Source organism: Amblyomma americanum, chromosome 7 (genome assembly GCF_052857255.1).
Source record: "Amblyomma americanum isolate KBUSLIRL-KWMA chromosome 7, ASM5285725v1, whole genome shotgun sequence".
In the NCBI taxonomy this organism is placed as follows: Eukaryota; Metazoa; Arthropoda; class Arachnida; order Ixodida; family Ixodidae; genus Amblyomma; species Amblyomma americanum.
Window position 1 is genome coordinate 135,841,592 of NC_135503.1, and position 17,896 is coordinate 135,859,487.

Consider the following 17,896-nt stretch of genomic DNA (forward strand, 5'->3'; position numbering starts at 1 on the left):
CGCGGTGTGCCGATAGGAAAACCATGGAGACCGATACGTCAATGCGGGCAGTGACGAAGAATGTGGCCGTCCACACCGCATAGAAAGCACAACTAGTGATCGTCAGGAGTCGTCCAGGCGTTGCATTCCTGGGAGCTTGAGCGTCGCTTGTAGGCTGGGCGGGCAGTAGGTCTATGGGGCGGCATTCTGGAACGACTGGTTCACGCCGATCTGTTGCGGGGGGGGGGGGGGCGTCGTCTGTTCCGAGCACTGCGTTCCGTTGCGGCATAGGTCTTGCCTTGAGGTCATCGATAAAGGGGAGTCCAACGCATGCTGGCATTCTTCAGGGACGACTTCCGTGGGGTTCGCTGCTTGAGGCTGGTTGGTAAACGGTAGCAGCCGATGGAGCTCTACTAGGCCAATGTTGCCGATCACATACCGCAGGTTGTCCCTGACTTCTGTGCTATCCAATAGTCTTGCCGAGGTGACTTCGGCCTTCATGGGAAATGTCGGGCTCATCCGTCCATTGTTTTCTCAGTATTTGCCGCTTGATTGCTGAATTTGGTGACGTTCTTAGGTGGATCGGGGAAAAATCCAGCGAAAAGTACTTCGTTAATACCTTGCAAAAAAAGGTCCACCTTCTTCCGCTCTCTCATGTCGATATTGGCCCGTTCGAAAAGATCATACTTTTCTTCTACGCAATTTGTTTCTGTCTGATTTGGCGGTTGAATACAGGACTTCAGCAGCAGCTGAGCTCTTTGTTATTCGATTACGCTCGTGAAAGTCTTGAGGCACTCCCATTTAAAAGATTGCCACATCGATAGGGACGCTTCATAGTTTTAATACTAGATCCTGGCTCTGCCTTCCAGAGCGAATAAAACGTTCCTCACTTTCGTCTGGTCAACCCATATGTCAATTACTTCGACACGCTCAAACTTGTTCAGCCATTCTTCAGGATTCTCGCTCGGCGAACCGTTGAATGTAGGCGACAGTCGGAAGCGATATAAAATAATGGAGGCTGTTGTCGTAGTCATGGTTTACGTAGCGCAGAGGAGTCCTTGTTCACTCGCGTGCGGTCCGGTGGTTGTCCGTATTCAGGTGAACTCCTCTGGAGACGAAGGCTGCTTCGCAGTTCTTCAGTTGGTACGGCTTCTGTTTCTTTCCAAGGATCTGCTTTTGTGGGACGGCTCTGGCAGCTTTAGAGGCTCCCAGGTGGTAGGGCGACAGCGACATCCGTTAGTCCCTCTACCAAATATTACTTGGCGGTGACGGCAGTCAGAAAGGCAGCGGAAAGGGCTTCTAAAGGAAATTTCTTATTGGGCAGACAGGCGACGGCAAAGAACTGAATGAATCGGCGGGGGTGCAGCAAAAAGCGTGCCCGGCGATCGCCGAACAGAATGCCTGCAGTTCTTGGCGACGCTCAATTTAAAACTGGGCTAGGAACCTTCTAAATAACAAGCCAAGAGCAACTACAACAATGTGGGGAATCGTGGAAGCAGTTGCGCGTGGTCGCAATCAATGGAGATTTAGTCTGGTCGCATCTCGCGTCACAAACAAAACGATTATCGGAGTGCCGGCACGTTTCACCGTGAACGAACAAAGAGTATAATTATTCACGGCAGTACTACCAAAAACGGAGGTTTTATGAGCTTTAGAGATATAAAAACAAATCAGGTGTCGTCGTCAGCAGCCGTTGTTGCAAACGAACTTTCTTTTCAAGGAATTCTTAAAGCAAGACGACATCCCTGTTATTTTCTGAACGGTGGTCACGTATCCTTTCTAGTCTTGACGTCATGACTTTGAATCAAGGAGCAGAAAATTTCAAATCCATTTAACGTGCTGAAGAAAATTTTTTGTCCGACAAATATTAACATCAAAACCCGGCAGTCACAGAATCGGTTTTTACAAAAACAGATTTTCCGTAGCGATGCCCTCAATGTTACTCTAAATTCGGATCTGGGTGAGTAGTTAACGTGGTGTGACTGTTTATTTTTTAGCTTCTGGTAGTTTAGGAAAGCGAAACAATCAAATACAATATACATGCGAGAAAATTGTGCAGAGGGAGGTGAACTGAGTTGAAATGTAATTGGCGCTTTCTATATATGTTCACTCTCAAATAACATTCTACCAGTAGAAAAAAGAAACAGAAGTCAGGGGCTTTTTTGGCGTAGATATGAAGGAAGGCAACAGGCACCACAACCAAGGAGCATTATGGAGCATTTCTGTCTTCGTTATCAATTTGTGGGGTTGATCAATGACATATAATTTGTGTACTTATTTTTTATCCGAGAATATAATTGCTAATAAAATTGTTTTACACCGTAGTCATTTGCTTTTCAGCGATAAAATAATTGCACAATGTATTTCTCATTGATCAGCACCAGAAATTTGAAAAATTAAATATACATTCAGTTATGCTCCTTGGTTTCGGCGACCGTTGGGTTCCATAGTAATATAGTAATTGCTCTTAATCTCATCTATACTCTGGAACACTAGGGCTCTTACAGCGTTATCATCACTGCAACAACACTATCAAACTGCCGTCGAGACTTTTTAGAACTGTATCTCGAGGCTACTCACTGAGTAGTGTATCGGCTCCTCACCTCTGAACAGAGAACCAACTTCTCTTGTCATACAACTTAATCCAGCTTAGCACCACTTTAAGCAATGCTAAACAATACCACGATTAATATTGTACCGACGCTCTCAAACAATAAAATCTCAAGACAATGGTTTGTTCACATTAAGAACATACCTGTTACGTCAACACTGAAGCTACCAAGGTATTTAAAGTATATTCCTTGCCAACAAACATTCGAAGAAAAAAGATGCTTCTCATCTATATAGTGAAGTCATCGTTGACTGCATGTAGCAAAACAGAGCTAAGAGCTGTGCTGTAAAGGCAATAGCCCCTCCATTGCGTTGTCATCCACTTTGCACAGGTTTTGTATGGAGTAAAAAAGTCTTAAAATTTGTCACGCGTTCGTAAGGGTTCGAAAGACACTGGGCGCTGAAGTCAGTCAGATGAACATTCAGCAGTAACCAAGTAAAGTGGTCCCGTACAGTGGGTGACCTCATAACATTCGTGGCCTGAAAGCAGAGAATTAAAAAAAGTCAATCAATCAACCCATAGACCATAGAGTGCCAGCATTAACCCCTCATTTACAGGGAATCCATAAATAAAAATATTTTAATCAATTTGAGGGGATATACTCAGATCAATAAAAGGAATTAGTCTTATCACTCGAATAATTAGTAGAAACAATAAGACTGCTTCAGTGATGCTCCCCTCTAGTAGGACTCCGATAGAAATTCGTTCGAACGTTTCCCCTTGGCAACCCTTTTTGCCCATATTTTTGTCGGTCTTGCAGCGAAAGACGCATTCTGTAATGAAAAATTGGATTGAAAAATTTCGCGTCTTTCGATTAAACACGAGTTTGGGCTGGCTGGGTACAGGGGATGTCGTGGTAAGTGCATTCAACCATAGTCTATTCGTGCGCAGTTGGCCCTTCACCTGAGCAGTGCATGCTTGCGAGCAGGTCGCTACAGGCTTCACTCCCTGATCTAGTCGCGGAAAGGGACAGGCACCTTACTTTGTCCAAAGCTATCTTCATCTTGTTCTTGTTATCGCCAGTACAGCGACATTATCGGCTATAATTACGGTGACTATAAGAGCAAAGTACCGTGACTATAAGAAAAATAGGCGCACGCTTAGGCTGCAGGCTTCACTCCCTAATCTAGTCGCGGAAAGAGACAGGCACCTTACTTTGTCCAAAGCTATCTTCATTTTGTGCTTGTTTTCTCCAGTACAGCGACATTATCGGTTATAATTACGGTGACTGTAAGAGCAAAGTATCGTCATTATAAGAAAAATCGGCCGACGCTTAAGCTCCGCCTTTAAATGCGAAACGCAGCAGCGTGTTGCAACGCTGCCAGGGTATTACTCATGTAATCATCAATACACAAATACACTTCATGATGTCAAAGACCACAACGCATTCACTAGGTCCACTTTTGTTCAGTGCACACCAACGAGCCTTCGTTGTTTGCTCTGCGCGTACTTGCCTCGCCATCTCGAACACCTCGGTACAATTCCCCGTATCTTTACAAAACTTTTATTTGGATGTTCTTGTGCTACAGCATCAACAACGCCAAATAACACATACGCCGGCTTTCCTGGGACACGAGCTCCTTATCGATCTCGCGTTAAAATGAGTTTTGTTAGTGGTAATAAATAACGATGCGCTGTCTTCTATTTTCTCAAATGTATTCAAATACCGCCCTCTATGTGCTCCATGTTAATATAACGTCGTTTTCCTGTAAAGTGCCGCTTTGGATCTATGCTGTAGCTTGTCTACACAAGCTTCTCCGGTCGTACAACTCCTTAAGCAACCAGATACATTACAATAGCGTTATCTAGCACCGCTTCGGCGTCGTGATTAACCTGAATTGCCATTGGAGTCAGTTTCCTATGGATTTGTTGCCAGCTGAAGACAGGGGCAACTTAGGTTCAAAATAAACTTCAGCATAAGCCACAAAAAAAGCGCTTCATTGGAAGGTATCATCGTCATTGATTGTGCACGCTTCGCGGTTGATGCCAAATTAATGCTTTCGAATTTGTATGTCCTCAAATAATTCAAGATGAGATTCAGTCACACATACCTTGTCAACCATCGTTTGCGCCGTGTCGAAGACGAAAAAGATTGTCTTCCCTTCAACATCAGCGATGCCGGCCATGATATTCTCCGGTAGGATTTTCACCGGGGTGACCTCGCAGGACTGCAAAATGAAGTATTCAGTGTGAGAACGCTATGCTTGATCATCCTAACCTCTTATGTCCAAAGCAACATTTGGAGTGACGAGGTTGGTAGAGTAGTAATTTAGAGGTTGGACTCAGTCAGGGCAAGTTTCATCATTGGTGGTAGTTTTTCCGATGCCTTCTCTAGGCATTTACTGCCATCAAAAGTGGCCTCTTGTGAAGCCAATGCAAATTGAAAGTGACTGTTTGCAGCTTTACCAGGTTTGAGAAATCATGGCAATTATGCGCAGTTCAATCTATGGAAAGCTTCGTTAGAGCAGCTGGTGCGGATTGAACTGAAGTCATTAGTTAGGATTAAGCCAGTATAGATCAGCGAGATTTAACTTTGAAGGGCAGCAAGGCGGCTTTCTGCCTGCTACATTAAGTGCGCGCTTGAAGTCGCATAGTTTTTTTGTCCAGTTAAGAAAACGATCCATTCAGTTGATGAACTGGAATGCTCAATTAAGTATAAGAAAAGAACCAATACAAATTTTGAGCACAGCAGTAGCATTTCGTTTCAAAGGGAGCAGGAACGCTGAATTAGGCACAGTCACTTGACTTTCGGAGTGAACTAGTGCGTGCAGAAAGAGGACACCAACGAAGAGGTAGGAGATTTATGAGACCGGGTGGCTGTTATGAGTCCGTGAATTATGCCATTCTCTCTTTTTCGATAACACCATGACGCCTGTTTCAGATCAAGCCCCAAAGCGATAACTTTAAACGGTGGACAAGAGCTCCCTTCTAGTTTTTTTTATTATTTTATCTTTTGTTTTATTAAAGACATTCCGTTAGAGAAATGCATTGGGGGACGCCAAAAAGCAGTAGACGGGCGTAACGAGGCTGTGCCTCCCTTGGCTGCTACGGACACACAACCAAGAAATACAAAAGCAATAGTATAGATTAAAAGTAGATGCCAATACAAAACGGTAAATTAGGACATGAACGACACCGGAGTAGAAGTACTTCAAATGATAGGTTGAAAAAGTTGTTGCTGAATATATGGTACAGCAATCATACGAGTACGCGTTTGCAAATTTCAAAGTGAAAATAAAGACCCAGATAGAAAACAGAAACCAAAAACATCAGGCCAGCACTGCCCTCAATTTTCATCTACGAAAATGCCCCTGGGAGTTCGTCTGAGCCGCTGCACAAAGGTGGCTGTAAGCAGTGTTTCATGTATTTCAGGTTGTTCGTTCTGTAAATCTATCAGAAAGTCCGGTTTTTATTAGCCGTAGTATACTCTAGAAACGCACCCTTCATATTAGATCGAAAAACAATAAATTTGAGAAGCAAAATATTTTAACGAAAGTCATTTTGATTTCATGACTTCAGAAGCACTTCGCCCAGTAAAATGTTTTAGGCAAAAATTTCGCATTACGAGGTATAAAGCGACTCTGAGCACGAGTGGAATTTGTCTTGTGTCAGTTGATTACAGCGTTATAATGACCAAGGCAATTCTTTCAGCGAAAACGGTGCTTTTACGAGCTATAAAAATCCTCAAAATAAATATACGCAGCCATCGCTGCATCTTTTTGCTAGCAAACCAGCAGATCGCCCACACAGTTTATAGTGCGGATCTTTAATGTTAGGCTAAATCGTCATTCCCTTCAAAACAGTGACTACGGAGCCTGCTGCGGTCCTGAAGTCAGCGATTTGATGTGAGTGGCAAAAAAATGTGGTCCTTAAGGGAAATGGAGTGGATTCCAAAGATAAAGCAGGCTCATGAGAGGTGGCAGAAAGTTAGGTGGGCGGATGAGATTAAGAAGTTTGCTGGCATACGGTGGCCACAACCGGCATATGACAGGGTTAATTGGTCACACATGGGAGAGGCCTTTGCCCTGCACTCGGCGTAGTCAGGCACCTGCTGATAATGATGGTTAACTGCCTGTTATCTTGCCGGGAAAACATGAACATAGCAAGGAAGGCAAAAAATTCATTTTTACTAACAAAAGCAGCTCGATAGAACCTTTTTTTACGGTCCCTTTAATACTATGCTGCGACCACGAAATTTCTTAAAGGTAGGTGGAAGCGCGATAATTGTGTTTTTGGCGCAACTCTCCACTTTAACGCTGCATTCATACTGAATTAATGATTTATGTTGAAATAAATTTGATTTGCATTCCGCTGCATAGCGCACGTCATGTCTGTTTCGATCTCTTTGTCCCAGTCTGTTGCGCATCTTTTTAATCAATCATGAACTACCCACGAGCCCAGCTTTCTGCCTCGATGGCACTGAAGCATTTTTCTCTCTGGTTCCTGTACCCGGCGTGTTGGCCGAGTATCAATGTCCCTGCAGATCCACTGCCTTCACAGAAGCGCAGCCCAAAGTCGTTGCCCCTGAGCCCACTTAGGTAACTCTTCAGTCAAAGAGTGACAAGCGAACTCGGAGAATGATGCGAGCAGCGTTCACGCGCAGCACACCCCCCTGTTCACCACTTTCCTCGGCCGTCTCTGCGTCCTTCACGTCCGATATTCCTGATATTTTTATATCGTGGCTGAGTGGACAGATTTGTTTTATAGTTGCAAATTCCTCCCTTGTGCATCCCTGCAGACCAGCTCCGAGTACAATCACCCGAAAAATTTTGCCTAACGCGCGAGCACGGTTACAAATGTATTGTGGAGCCTTCTATTCACCAAGATGCCCATTGCTGATCCCAGAGTATAATTCACACACGTGCTTAAATACTGTAAGGCCTTTCGCGACGCCGCATAATTACTTTTCCCCGTACCTGTATCACAAAAACGTTTTCTGGGGAATGCAAATAAATCACAGCTTCCAGTTCACATCGTGTCGACAACAGCTGGCGCAGATACTATTTGAGTGGGACTTCGCGAAAACCTTGTTTTATAAAAATAGCAGCTAACTGCACATTTTCTGGTTTCGACGCCTGAGCAGTGGTGTTGGCGTACAATGCGCGTTAAATAATCTGCATGAATGCACGTCATGCACGACACCCTTTCACATAGCCATCACAACGCACCCACTTTCTGTAGTCTGAAGAGTGACGTCAAGAGTTACCGCATAGTGACGTCACGTGACGCGATGAAGAAAATGCTATCCCTTATAGTGAACAACCGTCGTTGAATCTCGCCTTCAACGGTGCTAACCGCCTTGGGAGTATATTTCAAACCAATTATGCATTTATTTTCTTATCATTTAGCGGTATCGTCTTGTATCAGCGGACAAGCAGCTGATAGTGTCTGTGAAGCTTCAACCCTATACAAAGGGCCTCCAGTGTGTTTGCTCCGAGCACCCACTGCTGAAATGCATCTGCCACCTATAGGCATCAAGACACCCCTCAACCCCCCACACTACACCTTCCAAACTCCACCTTCCTAAGATCGCCAGCCTCCAGAATCCCCGCAACACTGGAACGTATAAGCGATGCGGACGCCATATCCAAAGACGTAATAGGAAGATATCTTAAGAAAAAGCGAAATGTAAAACGAATAAGCCTAATGTAGATATGCTTCATTGTATTTTAAGATCGCCTGTGCCGTATTTTGCTTTCCGAATCTGCTCTGTATGTAGCCTTCATCTGCCAGACCTTTTGATTCGCTTGTTTCTACGCTGAAACCTGGCGACACGTTGGCTGTTTCGAAACCGAAAAGCGTCTCAGATAGTTGCGGTGGTCTCATGTACTGAAGCCTGAATGGTCTGACGCTGCTCATAAACTCAGCGTGCTCACGTGCTCAGCGTGCACCAGCGAAAGAATATGTCGTCTGCGGTGTCAGAATTTAGCCAAGCGACTTCTAGACTCAAGCACCAATTTCTAGAATAGAAAAGTAAGGCAATTCTCATGAAACTCTCGACAAGCACCACCCATGTATTTTTATCTGTAGCCGTCCTATCAAGTTTTAAAGCAATATAATCTCTTCCCCTTTTTTCTCCGTTGAACATCTTTTTGATCTACTTCTACCTTCAGACTCTTAGCGTATACAAAGAAAAAAAACAGACCACGATTACAGGCACAACTTTGCAAACTCTCTGCAGAGGTCAACAAAACTGCGAGTTGAAATGCACTCTGGAGGCGTCTAAACAATTTACTGCTTCTCACGTAACGAAAAAAAAGTAACGGATGTTAAGGAATAAATATCATTTATGAAATTAAAGACTATTTACCGGAGGTTGCTATGACTCTATAAAATAAAATCTTATATTAACCTAACAAAATATCACTATGTTGAAACATTTTAAGTTCAGTAGATATTTACCGCACTCGCACATCTGCGCAGGTGTCGCAGACGGGGCAAAAGTTTAAATTTTACGATCAGAGATACCGTAAACTCAGGCCACCACGGCATGGTGGCGACGATAAATGACCAGTGCACCTGGACCGCACCACTCCGTAAAGATAAGCGCCGAAAACACGGCTGTCGTACTTGTGACATGTCGCCGAGCAGCGCTCCCACGCATGGCTTGTAGATGGCTTCCGACACTCTGCCGAGTCTGTCACGCATACTGTAGGTAACAGCACCCATTTGAAAGGCGAAGGCGGTCATTATGTCGGATCTTCTAACTGCTGACTGGGCAACAGGCAGCGCCAGCTCCTAGTTTGCAAAGGAGAAAAAAAAATGTGGTCGATTTGCGTAGTTAGGCCAGATGCGAATTAAGTGCGCTAACAGTTCGGTTTTCACATTGATTCCGGTGCTCAGATCCAGTGTTCACGGATGGGAGTTGATGAGAAAGCGATATTGTGTTAATGTCCATATATGCGGAAATGGTGATTCTTTACGTTCATAGATATAATAGAGTCTTCCTACCACTGCTAGCGCAGTTGTGCAGCACCTTTGCCCTTCTCTGGCAGGTACTGCCATCGGGCTGACTTGAGTTGCTCGGGCTGGGTAGCGACCCATGTTGCCGTTCTCGAGCAGCCTCTAAGAATGAATTGAGCTGCCGCTTGGTACGGCAGGCAGGTTTATATATGTATATTCAGAAAAACAAACAACGGATGAATGCGGGGAATGGCCACTATAAGAGCTAGCGCGCTAAAAAACGTGTTAAAATGCCCACTCTTTTAAACCAGCCTACGCACACACGCCAATTCCTAGCCCAGGTCGATATTCATTACGAGTGCATGCCTCACTCAAAAAGCAAAAATCACAATCAAAATAGCTTTCCACCCCATTTGTCTGCGCACGCTGAGCTATCTCGATAGTGCACCACGCGCGCGCTATAACCGCGACTAACCAAGCGTTTCCTCCGGTCAACCACGTGAATTTCGGCTGCAAACCACGTTTCTTCTCTTCACCGTTACTGGTCAATATCCAGAACGTTTTCCGTCACATTCGGAAACGGGAACGCTTCCTAGTTTTCCGCCTGTTAAATACAAATAATCCCGTAAAGAAATAATCGAAAGCGGTGTCATTAATACGTGATAAGAGAAACTCCGCAATATATTTACTCAACAAGCGTATATGTCCATTTTTATGTAAGCAGTACTAATAAATATCCAATGGGTTGTTGCTGTCAACTCTGCATGGAATGGGCCTGAATGATCAGGATCATGTAAAACACATATCGGGTCAAATAAAGGGTCGAACACCGTCTGCAAGGGTTCTTCAGTCCAGGGCTCCTGCAGCGGATGCTTTCAGCCTGTCGCGGCCCACTAGCTTCCGCTGTTCATTCACGCCAGAGCTGGATAGCACAGCTGCCCAATGGGCGGCGATGGGGCAGGGAATAGGTGGGCAGACTACCCGATCGCTGGCACGCCCAGTTAGTATTGTACAGGGAAGGAAAACATCGCATACATCTTACTCTTGGCGTTAGCGGCTATTTCGCGCAAGTGCTTTGGCGAGTACATACCAGATATTTTAGAAAACCTCGCTGCTAACATTTAACTTTCCGCTGTTAAGGGTATTTATTTATTTATTTAGGACATACTGCAGGCCCAGTGAAGGGCCCTGGCAGGAGGGGCACAATAAACACAATACAAAAAAGCACGAAACAAAAATCAATGAACGGCCTGTTCATTGACCTTACTTCTGCTGAACTGTAATACCGGTGCTGGTGGACGTCCCAACAAAGGTTAATCGTGGTAATTGGTAAGATGGTTGACCTATTCCTCCTATTTAAATTGCTCTATGAGGGCAGGGGAGGGGGTAACGTTCCAAAGCGACTCAGGCTATGAAGGACGCCGCGAGAAATGGCTCCAGATAATTAGACCACCTGGGATTCTTTAACGTGCACTGACATCGCACACTACATGGGCCTCTGGAATTTCGCTTCCATCGAAATGCGACCGCCACGGCCGGGAACGAAACCGTGTCCTTCGAGTCAGCAGCCGAGCACCATAACCACTGAGCTACCACGGCAGCTGCCTAGTTAAATTACACCTATTACAGTTCTGCAAGTGATTGCAAGCAGAGATTTTTAGCGGGCCGTTAGTTAAAGCCATATCAGTTTATAGCATTTCAAAAAGCTTAGGCTTCGCTTTGCGGCCCAAGAACCCATACGAGAGATGGAGCGTAACGTGAAAAACGCTCAACGAGGTGAGTGTGCTAGGGGAGAGGGACAAAGGTGCTTGTTTATAAAAGGCATTTCATGCGAGGCGGATAATATTACTTCATATGAAATGACCCGGGCAATCGCGGTTTAAGATTATGAAATCAGATTAAGAAAATCTTACTGCTAGCAATGCTCTGCTTATGTACCACAAGCAAAAAATTACGGAAAACTGAAATTCAAATTTTGTTTACTATAATATATAGGACTGCTTATAATGGTCCGCGAAAAATCTATAGGTGTAAAGAGGCGCCGAACTCTATACAAGTAAACACGCTTCTTAGTTGTCATGGTTCACATTTTCAGTGCGCTAGCAGTAGAGCGTCCACTCCGCCGAAAGAAAAGCCAGTGTCTGTTGGTCTGTCTGATCTCTCCGCGACCTTGAAGAGCGGGGTGCCGACCATCTCGGTGGCAGCTGGGCCACCTACATCACGTTACCTTGTAACGTCCTCATAGCCTGCCTGTGGACTGTGATGGAACTAGCCACCATGACAGGTGGCAGTTAAATCAATGATTACTGGCGAGAGATTGCTCGTGAAGAGCAGCCTTGGTCTCACAAGCACCACCGATGATGACACCTGTCATCGCAGAGTAGTAGCTAATTGCTTAGCCGCTGCACCAATGCTACAATGTATAAACGTAAAGTCGGGAATTAGCAGCTCCGCATATATGGGCATTCACCCACTAACGCTACCAAGTTATACCCAAAATGTAGAGCTTAAGTGTCCTGAATGAAAAGGGTAAATGCGCGATAAGGTTAAGAACAGAGAAACGAACACACAAGAAACTTGTTAAGTGTCGTGTGTGTTCCTTTCTCTTGTCTGAAGTGTCCCCTGCAGCTTTTTTCTAAGTTTTGCGAAACCATGCAGCCAAATATATACTCAACATGGTAGTAAAGTGCAGGGGACAGGCGATACCGATATTTCTTCAAATTTGAATTATTCGGGGCTTCCTTATACTCCCTTCCTTATACGAATTTTATTGCTGGCTTCAAGAAGGGCTATGGTAGCTGTTCAGTTGCTATAGATATCTTCCAGTATTTTCACATGAGGCTCCTCTGCACCCTGATTCCGCAATGTCTGTGTGACTGCCTAGGTTTCCACTTAGTCAAATGCTTTCTCGTAATCAATGAAAGCTACATGTAGGGGTTGGTTATAATCTGCGCATTTCTCTATCACCTGATTGATAGTGTGAATATGATCTACTGTGGAATACCCGTTAAAAAAGCCTGCCTGATCATATGGTTGATTGAAGTCTAAGGTTGCCCTTACTCTATTAGCAATTACCTTTGTAAATACATTGTAGACAACGGACCGTAAGCTGAATTAAGATAATGTTGGCGTTCTTCCAAGCTTCTAGTACGGTCGAAGTCATAAGGCACTGTGTATACAGGGCGGCTAGTTTTTCTACCACGATCTCCTCTCCGTCCTTTAGCAGATCTCCTGTTACCTGATCCTGACCAACTGCTTTTCCCATTGCTCCTAAGGCGTTCTTTACTTCCTCTTTCGTTACTGACGGAGTAACGCATTTCTTTTCGCGATTGTCTCTCTCATTAGCGTTCTGAAGACATTGGCTACTGTATAGATTTGTGTAGAAGTCTTGGGCTACATTAATTCCGTCCTTACCTCTAAATCATCCATCTGATTTTTACCTGTGTCCAGTTTCGTCTTCGCAGCTTTCAGGCTAGATCCGTTCTTTAGAACATGCTAGATTCTCTCTATTAAACTTCGTTATGTCGGCTACCTTGCGCTTAATTATGAAATTTGATAGCTCCGCTAGTTTTATTGTGCCTGTAGGGTTAGACGCTCTCATGGTTTGGCGTTTCTTGATCAGATATTTCGTCTCCTGGGATATCCTGTCGAAACATCCTACCGCCTACTTCTACGGCGCATTCCATAATGATAGCAGTGAGGTTATCGTTCCTTGCTTGAACAGTAAGACCGTGTTCCTCGGTTAAAGCTAAGTATCAGTTCTGTAGCGAAGTCCTGAATTTCTCTACTTTCACTCTTACAGCTCATTAATGCGCTTTCGGTTAAGTATTTTCTTCCGTTCGCTCTTTAAATCTTGGCTAATTCTAGACTATACCCATCTGTGGTCACTACCGCGCACATTTCCGACGACCTCCACATCCTGCACCATGCCTGGGTGAGCGCACAGCATGAAGTCTATTTCTGCTTCAGTCTCACTTTTGTGGCTCTTCCAGGTCCACTCCTTGTTCTCTCATTTGCGGAAGAAGGAACTCATGATCTGTACAATATTTCTATCTACGTACTCTACTAATAACTCTCCCTTGCTATTCCTAAAACCTTTCCCATAGTCGCATACCTGCTTCTTGCTTACGCTCGCATTGAAGTCGCCCATCAATACAGCGCAGAGTGATTTTACTTTGTTCATTGCCGATTCCATTTCTTCGTAGAAGCTTTCAAGGACCTTGTCATCATGGCTGGATGTAGGTGCGTAGGCCTGCACCACCTTCAGCTTGTACCTCCTATTGAGCCTAATTACGATATTTGGCACCCTCTCGTTAGTACTATAGAACTCTTCTACTTTGCCAGCTATATCCTGATTTATGAGGAATCCTTCACTAAGTTCTCGTCTATCCGCGTGTAATGAGGCTCGCGTATGAGGTGGCACGTAAGCCTATAATGAGGCTCAATGCTAACGCCAGCTCACGAGTGCGGGAGGAATCGGTTGCGAACTTCGCCAGGCGCTGGTGGGGACGGCGATGCATTCCTGCTCGTTCGGCACATCCACAGCTGCGGTCAGTAGCACGATGATGTCAGCTTGCGAAAGCCTGCGATGTTCACGACATGCGGGGAGACATCGGTTCTCAGTTTAGAACCGACCAATATTAGAGGGTACGCGGAAGGTGCTCTGACTGGCCGTCGAAACATCGGGACTAAAAGGGGATCGTCACCAGTAAAGGTGGTGGTGAATAGGGGAAGCACAGGTATTGTGTATTTACAGTAATATCATGCAACTTGTTTAGCGGATTAATAAAGGGATAGAGGAATTTTTAGGTGGTAACCAGCGCCACTTGCAAACTCATGAAAATCTCACAGTTACCTGCCCTCCATTTGGATTCTTAATCTGTAGGCTATTTAACATCAGAGTATGAGTGGCATTGAGTATTTTCTGTTGTGAGGCCACATAACTTGTTGGAGGGTTTCAAAGGACAATGCTGAAGTAGGGCGGGGAGGAAGGATGTGCGGCACCGTTGGCGCTCTGACTTGACTGCTGTTAAGGTGTAAACCACTCTTCGTTCATTGCGAGGAGTCATTTTAGACCTTATCTTTTGCATAGACATGCTGGGCCACTGCTAAGCCCTGTCTTCCGAATTAGATGATACCCCTGCCATCGGTCTATTTGAAAAGTTGCTCTTGTGGCTTTAGACACGTTAGGCCACCCCCTGTATAAGTACGATACATAAAAAATCAAGGAGGCGTTTAAGACAGCTTATGTGCAGTAATGCGAAAGCATTTTTGCTTGCATTATGGCCCCATCTGCTGGGCTAGCGCCGTACATTGCGAGGGTTGTTTACAGTGGCTGCTGCACGACGTGCTACGACCCACCAAGCAAGAAGTAAATTTACCGCAAACCTTCTTTTGTACCCGGTTAATTGCAACATCTGTAATTTGTATGCTCATAATTGCTCATGTACAACTCTGCATTAACTATACGTGCCTTTACTAAGCTGCCAAAGTTCAACTGCCGTGGCACAGTGGACTCTCTGCCATCGCATGCCGCAGGCCCCCGTTCGATTCCAGTTTCCTATTTTTCGTCATTGGCTTGTTAGATGGCTGTGCACTGGATTGTGGATTGGCTATGGATTGGTGAAAGCGTGACACAACCTCTCCACGCCCCTCATGAGCCTAAAAAGCTTTCGCCTTAGAATTCATTCTCTTATAGAAAAATACATACCCTGCAATCAACTGAGAGAGAAGGCTTGTTTTCGAAAAAAAACTTATCTCACTAGAGGACATTCGCTCCATCAATCGAGTAGATGAATATTTCGCAAGATATACAGGGTGTTTCACCTAAATATTAACACAGTTTATTATGAGTTAGAGAGCTTTTTTTTGGTCAAACTACTGTCAGCGATGTAGTGTATGAGGATACAGTTAAGAAATGGTAACTAGCAGACTGATTAACTGATACTAAATAGTTAAGTTTTAAATAATTACTGCTAATTAGTGAAAGGTGTGTAGCCCAGCTTAAGTAAAATCCAGATCAGTTTTTAAAATTTGGAAGACACGGTTACCCTCTGCACTGTGGCGCAATAAATCCTGGCTATGGCGTGCTAAAACACATACCTTTTCGGGAAGCTAGCAGGCAATGCAGCCTCTCCAGTGCAAGTAACTCGTGAAATAACCAAACTTTGACTGGCCACAGCGCCGAGGATAACTGCATTTTCAAAATTCTGAAAGCAGAGATGGGTATTAATTACGGTAGTCTACACGCTAATTAATAATTAGGATCCAACCAGTAATAGTGAAGAACTATACTTTATTAGTTGACCAGCCTGCTAGATACCGCATCTTGGCTGTATTCTCACGTACTGCGCCGCTGACAAAGCTACGCCGAACAAAGGGGTCTCCTAACTCAAGAAACCTATTTATAAAAACAGTGTAAAGCGTTAGGTGAAACACCCTGCATAATGGCAGCCTACATATACCAGTCACATGTTTAAAATGACAGATACATTCGATTCACGCCAATGCAGGTAGTTATTTAGTCTTTGGGCTATTATATTAGGTTATGCTTTTTCCTTCCTGCATGTGATTGCTTTTTCGGGGAAAGAACGCGCTTACAGTTTTTCGTGTTTTTTTGTTCCCATGTTAAAAGAGCAGTAAAATGAGGAAATGAGGCACTGCCGAACCGAAGCTTGGCCAGGCTCGGAAAATGAATTGCACCGCATAATGGGCGGACAAAGTGCGCACGCAGAGCAGAACTCTAACGCAACAAATGAACGCGCAGAATCCTAAAGTTATGATAATGACTCTGAGAAATAATAAATAATAATGATATGCCGGGAGATATATATGTTAAGAGAGAATGCGTCCGTTAAAAAGAAACAGCACACAAATTAACGTGGGGCTGTGTCTACTGCGTTCCAACAAAAAAGACGCTTCTTTCAATGAAACTGAAGGTTCTATAATCTAGAACACGCCAGAAAAGTAAATGTAGATGTCACCACGTGCTGCCGATTGTCCTACAGTGGGACACAGCTCATGTTTTCAGTGAAGCTCCACCCACATTCAGTACCGCCGAACAGAATTTTTCTATGATAAAAGGCAGACCAATGCTAGAGGCTTTTTTATTACCTGAACAGGAATCTAACCACAACACGAACTAATTAGCTGAATAATTTTGAAAACTCAAGCTTGGCTGATAGATTTCTTGGGATGGCTTTGCGCAAACGACAAGCCGTACACAAGAAAAGTAGAAGACGACAGATCTGTCGTCTTCTACTTTTCCTGTGTACGCCTTGTCGTTTGCGCAACGCCATCCCAAGAAAACTATGCAAAAATTCGGCCAACAAGAAGTTCTTCTACATTGGTTGATAGAGTCAAACGTTAAAAATCTTATTCTGTTAACGGCAGTAACTGGTCATCCCAGGAGTACAGGACTTCGCGGACCGTGGGCAGTGTTACTAACCGCCATTTTTTTTTAAATTGTATTGTACCATTGTAATTTGACCGCGCCGACAGAGTTTTTGAATACTGACGACTCCAAACCTAACGCTCTAACACTGCTGTCCATATTCGTGACCTCGTGTTTTTAAAGCCATGCCGTTTTCGGTCCATTTTCATGCCCAAAAAAATGTGTTTGCCGGTTTTCAATCAAAGCACATGAAGCCTATACATCTTCGCCCCATGAAAGTACCAGGTGCAGCAAGCGTTCGAAATTGCAAGGAAAACACAGCACTGGTAGCACGAACAACGAATAACCCTACCACGCTTAGCAGCGACAATCTAGGAGTACCAGAAACCCGGCTGGGCTCTCAGTTGCTTTTGCCATCCCACTTACTGGAGAATTCCCGCGATTGTGTCCTCGATGCTCTTCCACGAGTCGGGGCAGTTGTAGACGAATGTGCCAACGCCCAAAATTATTTTTCTGGTTCGGTCTCCTCCTCTTATGGCATGCAGGGCCCAAGCAGAATAAAAAGGCATTATTTATCAGATATATAGAGCGATTCAAATCCGCTGTCCGCCAGCAGCCAATTAAACCCTTCTCGTGCTACTCCGCAAAACAGCGTGTAAATACTTGTAGACCACGGAAATTTTGATATATCTCGTATTTTAGGCTATTAAGAGAAGCAGGTTTTTTTGATAACCTCTTTGTTCAGACCAACTGCTGTACTTTATTTTTTGGTACACCTTAGCGTTGTTTCCATTCCCGAGAAGGCTGAGGTGTTCTTTATTTGAATGGTTGGGAGCTTCGAGATCTTTACCCAGCCAAGGATGGACGCTGAGGTTACCCCGCCTTCTTTAAAGCTTGTACTGTTAACCATTGATAAAATTTCTTCCCTTTGTTATCGAACTAACATTAGGCACTCTACAGTACCGTTGTTCATTCACATTTAAATAAAACTCTGCAGGAAACCATTATAC

At 44.4% G+C, this 17,896-nt stretch overlaps 1 protein-coding gene across 1 annotated transcript; it reads right to left on the bottom strand.

The window, feature by feature from the left end:
* Positions 1–2,170: 2,170 nt before the first annotated feature.
* On the bottom strand, positions 2,171–17,384 carry LOC144097476 (uncharacterized). Its single transcript, XM_077630194.1, has 5 exons — positions 17,313–17,384; positions 13,956–14,076; positions 9,161–9,328; positions 4,642–4,758; positions 2,171–3,069 (listed from the first exon to the last, which is right to left on the bottom strand). Exons 3-5 carry the CDS (start codon positions 9,278–9,280, stop codon positions 2,905–2,907), a joined length of 402 nt encoding a protein of 133 aa, XP_077486320.1. The 5' UTR covers positions 9,281–9,328; positions 13,956–14,076; positions 17,313–17,384; the 3' UTR covers positions 2,171–2,904.
* Positions 17,385–17,896: the final 512 nt, after the last annotated feature.

Excerpts from the sequence above, each read along its gene's own strand:
- LOC144097476 (XM_077630194.1), bottom strand. The coding sequence starts at position 9,280 with ATGACCGCCTTCGCCTTTCAAATGGGTGCTGTTACCTACAGTATGCGT. Across the intron at positions 4,759-9,160 it reads TGCTCGGCGACATGTCACAA|TCCTGCGAGGTCACCCCGGT; the intron begins GTACGACAGCCG and ends TTCATTTTGCAG. Across the intron at positions 3,070-4,641 it reads CGCAAACGATGGTTGACAAG|GCCACGAATGTTATGAGGTC; the intron begins GTATGTGTGACT and ends CTCTGCTTTCAG.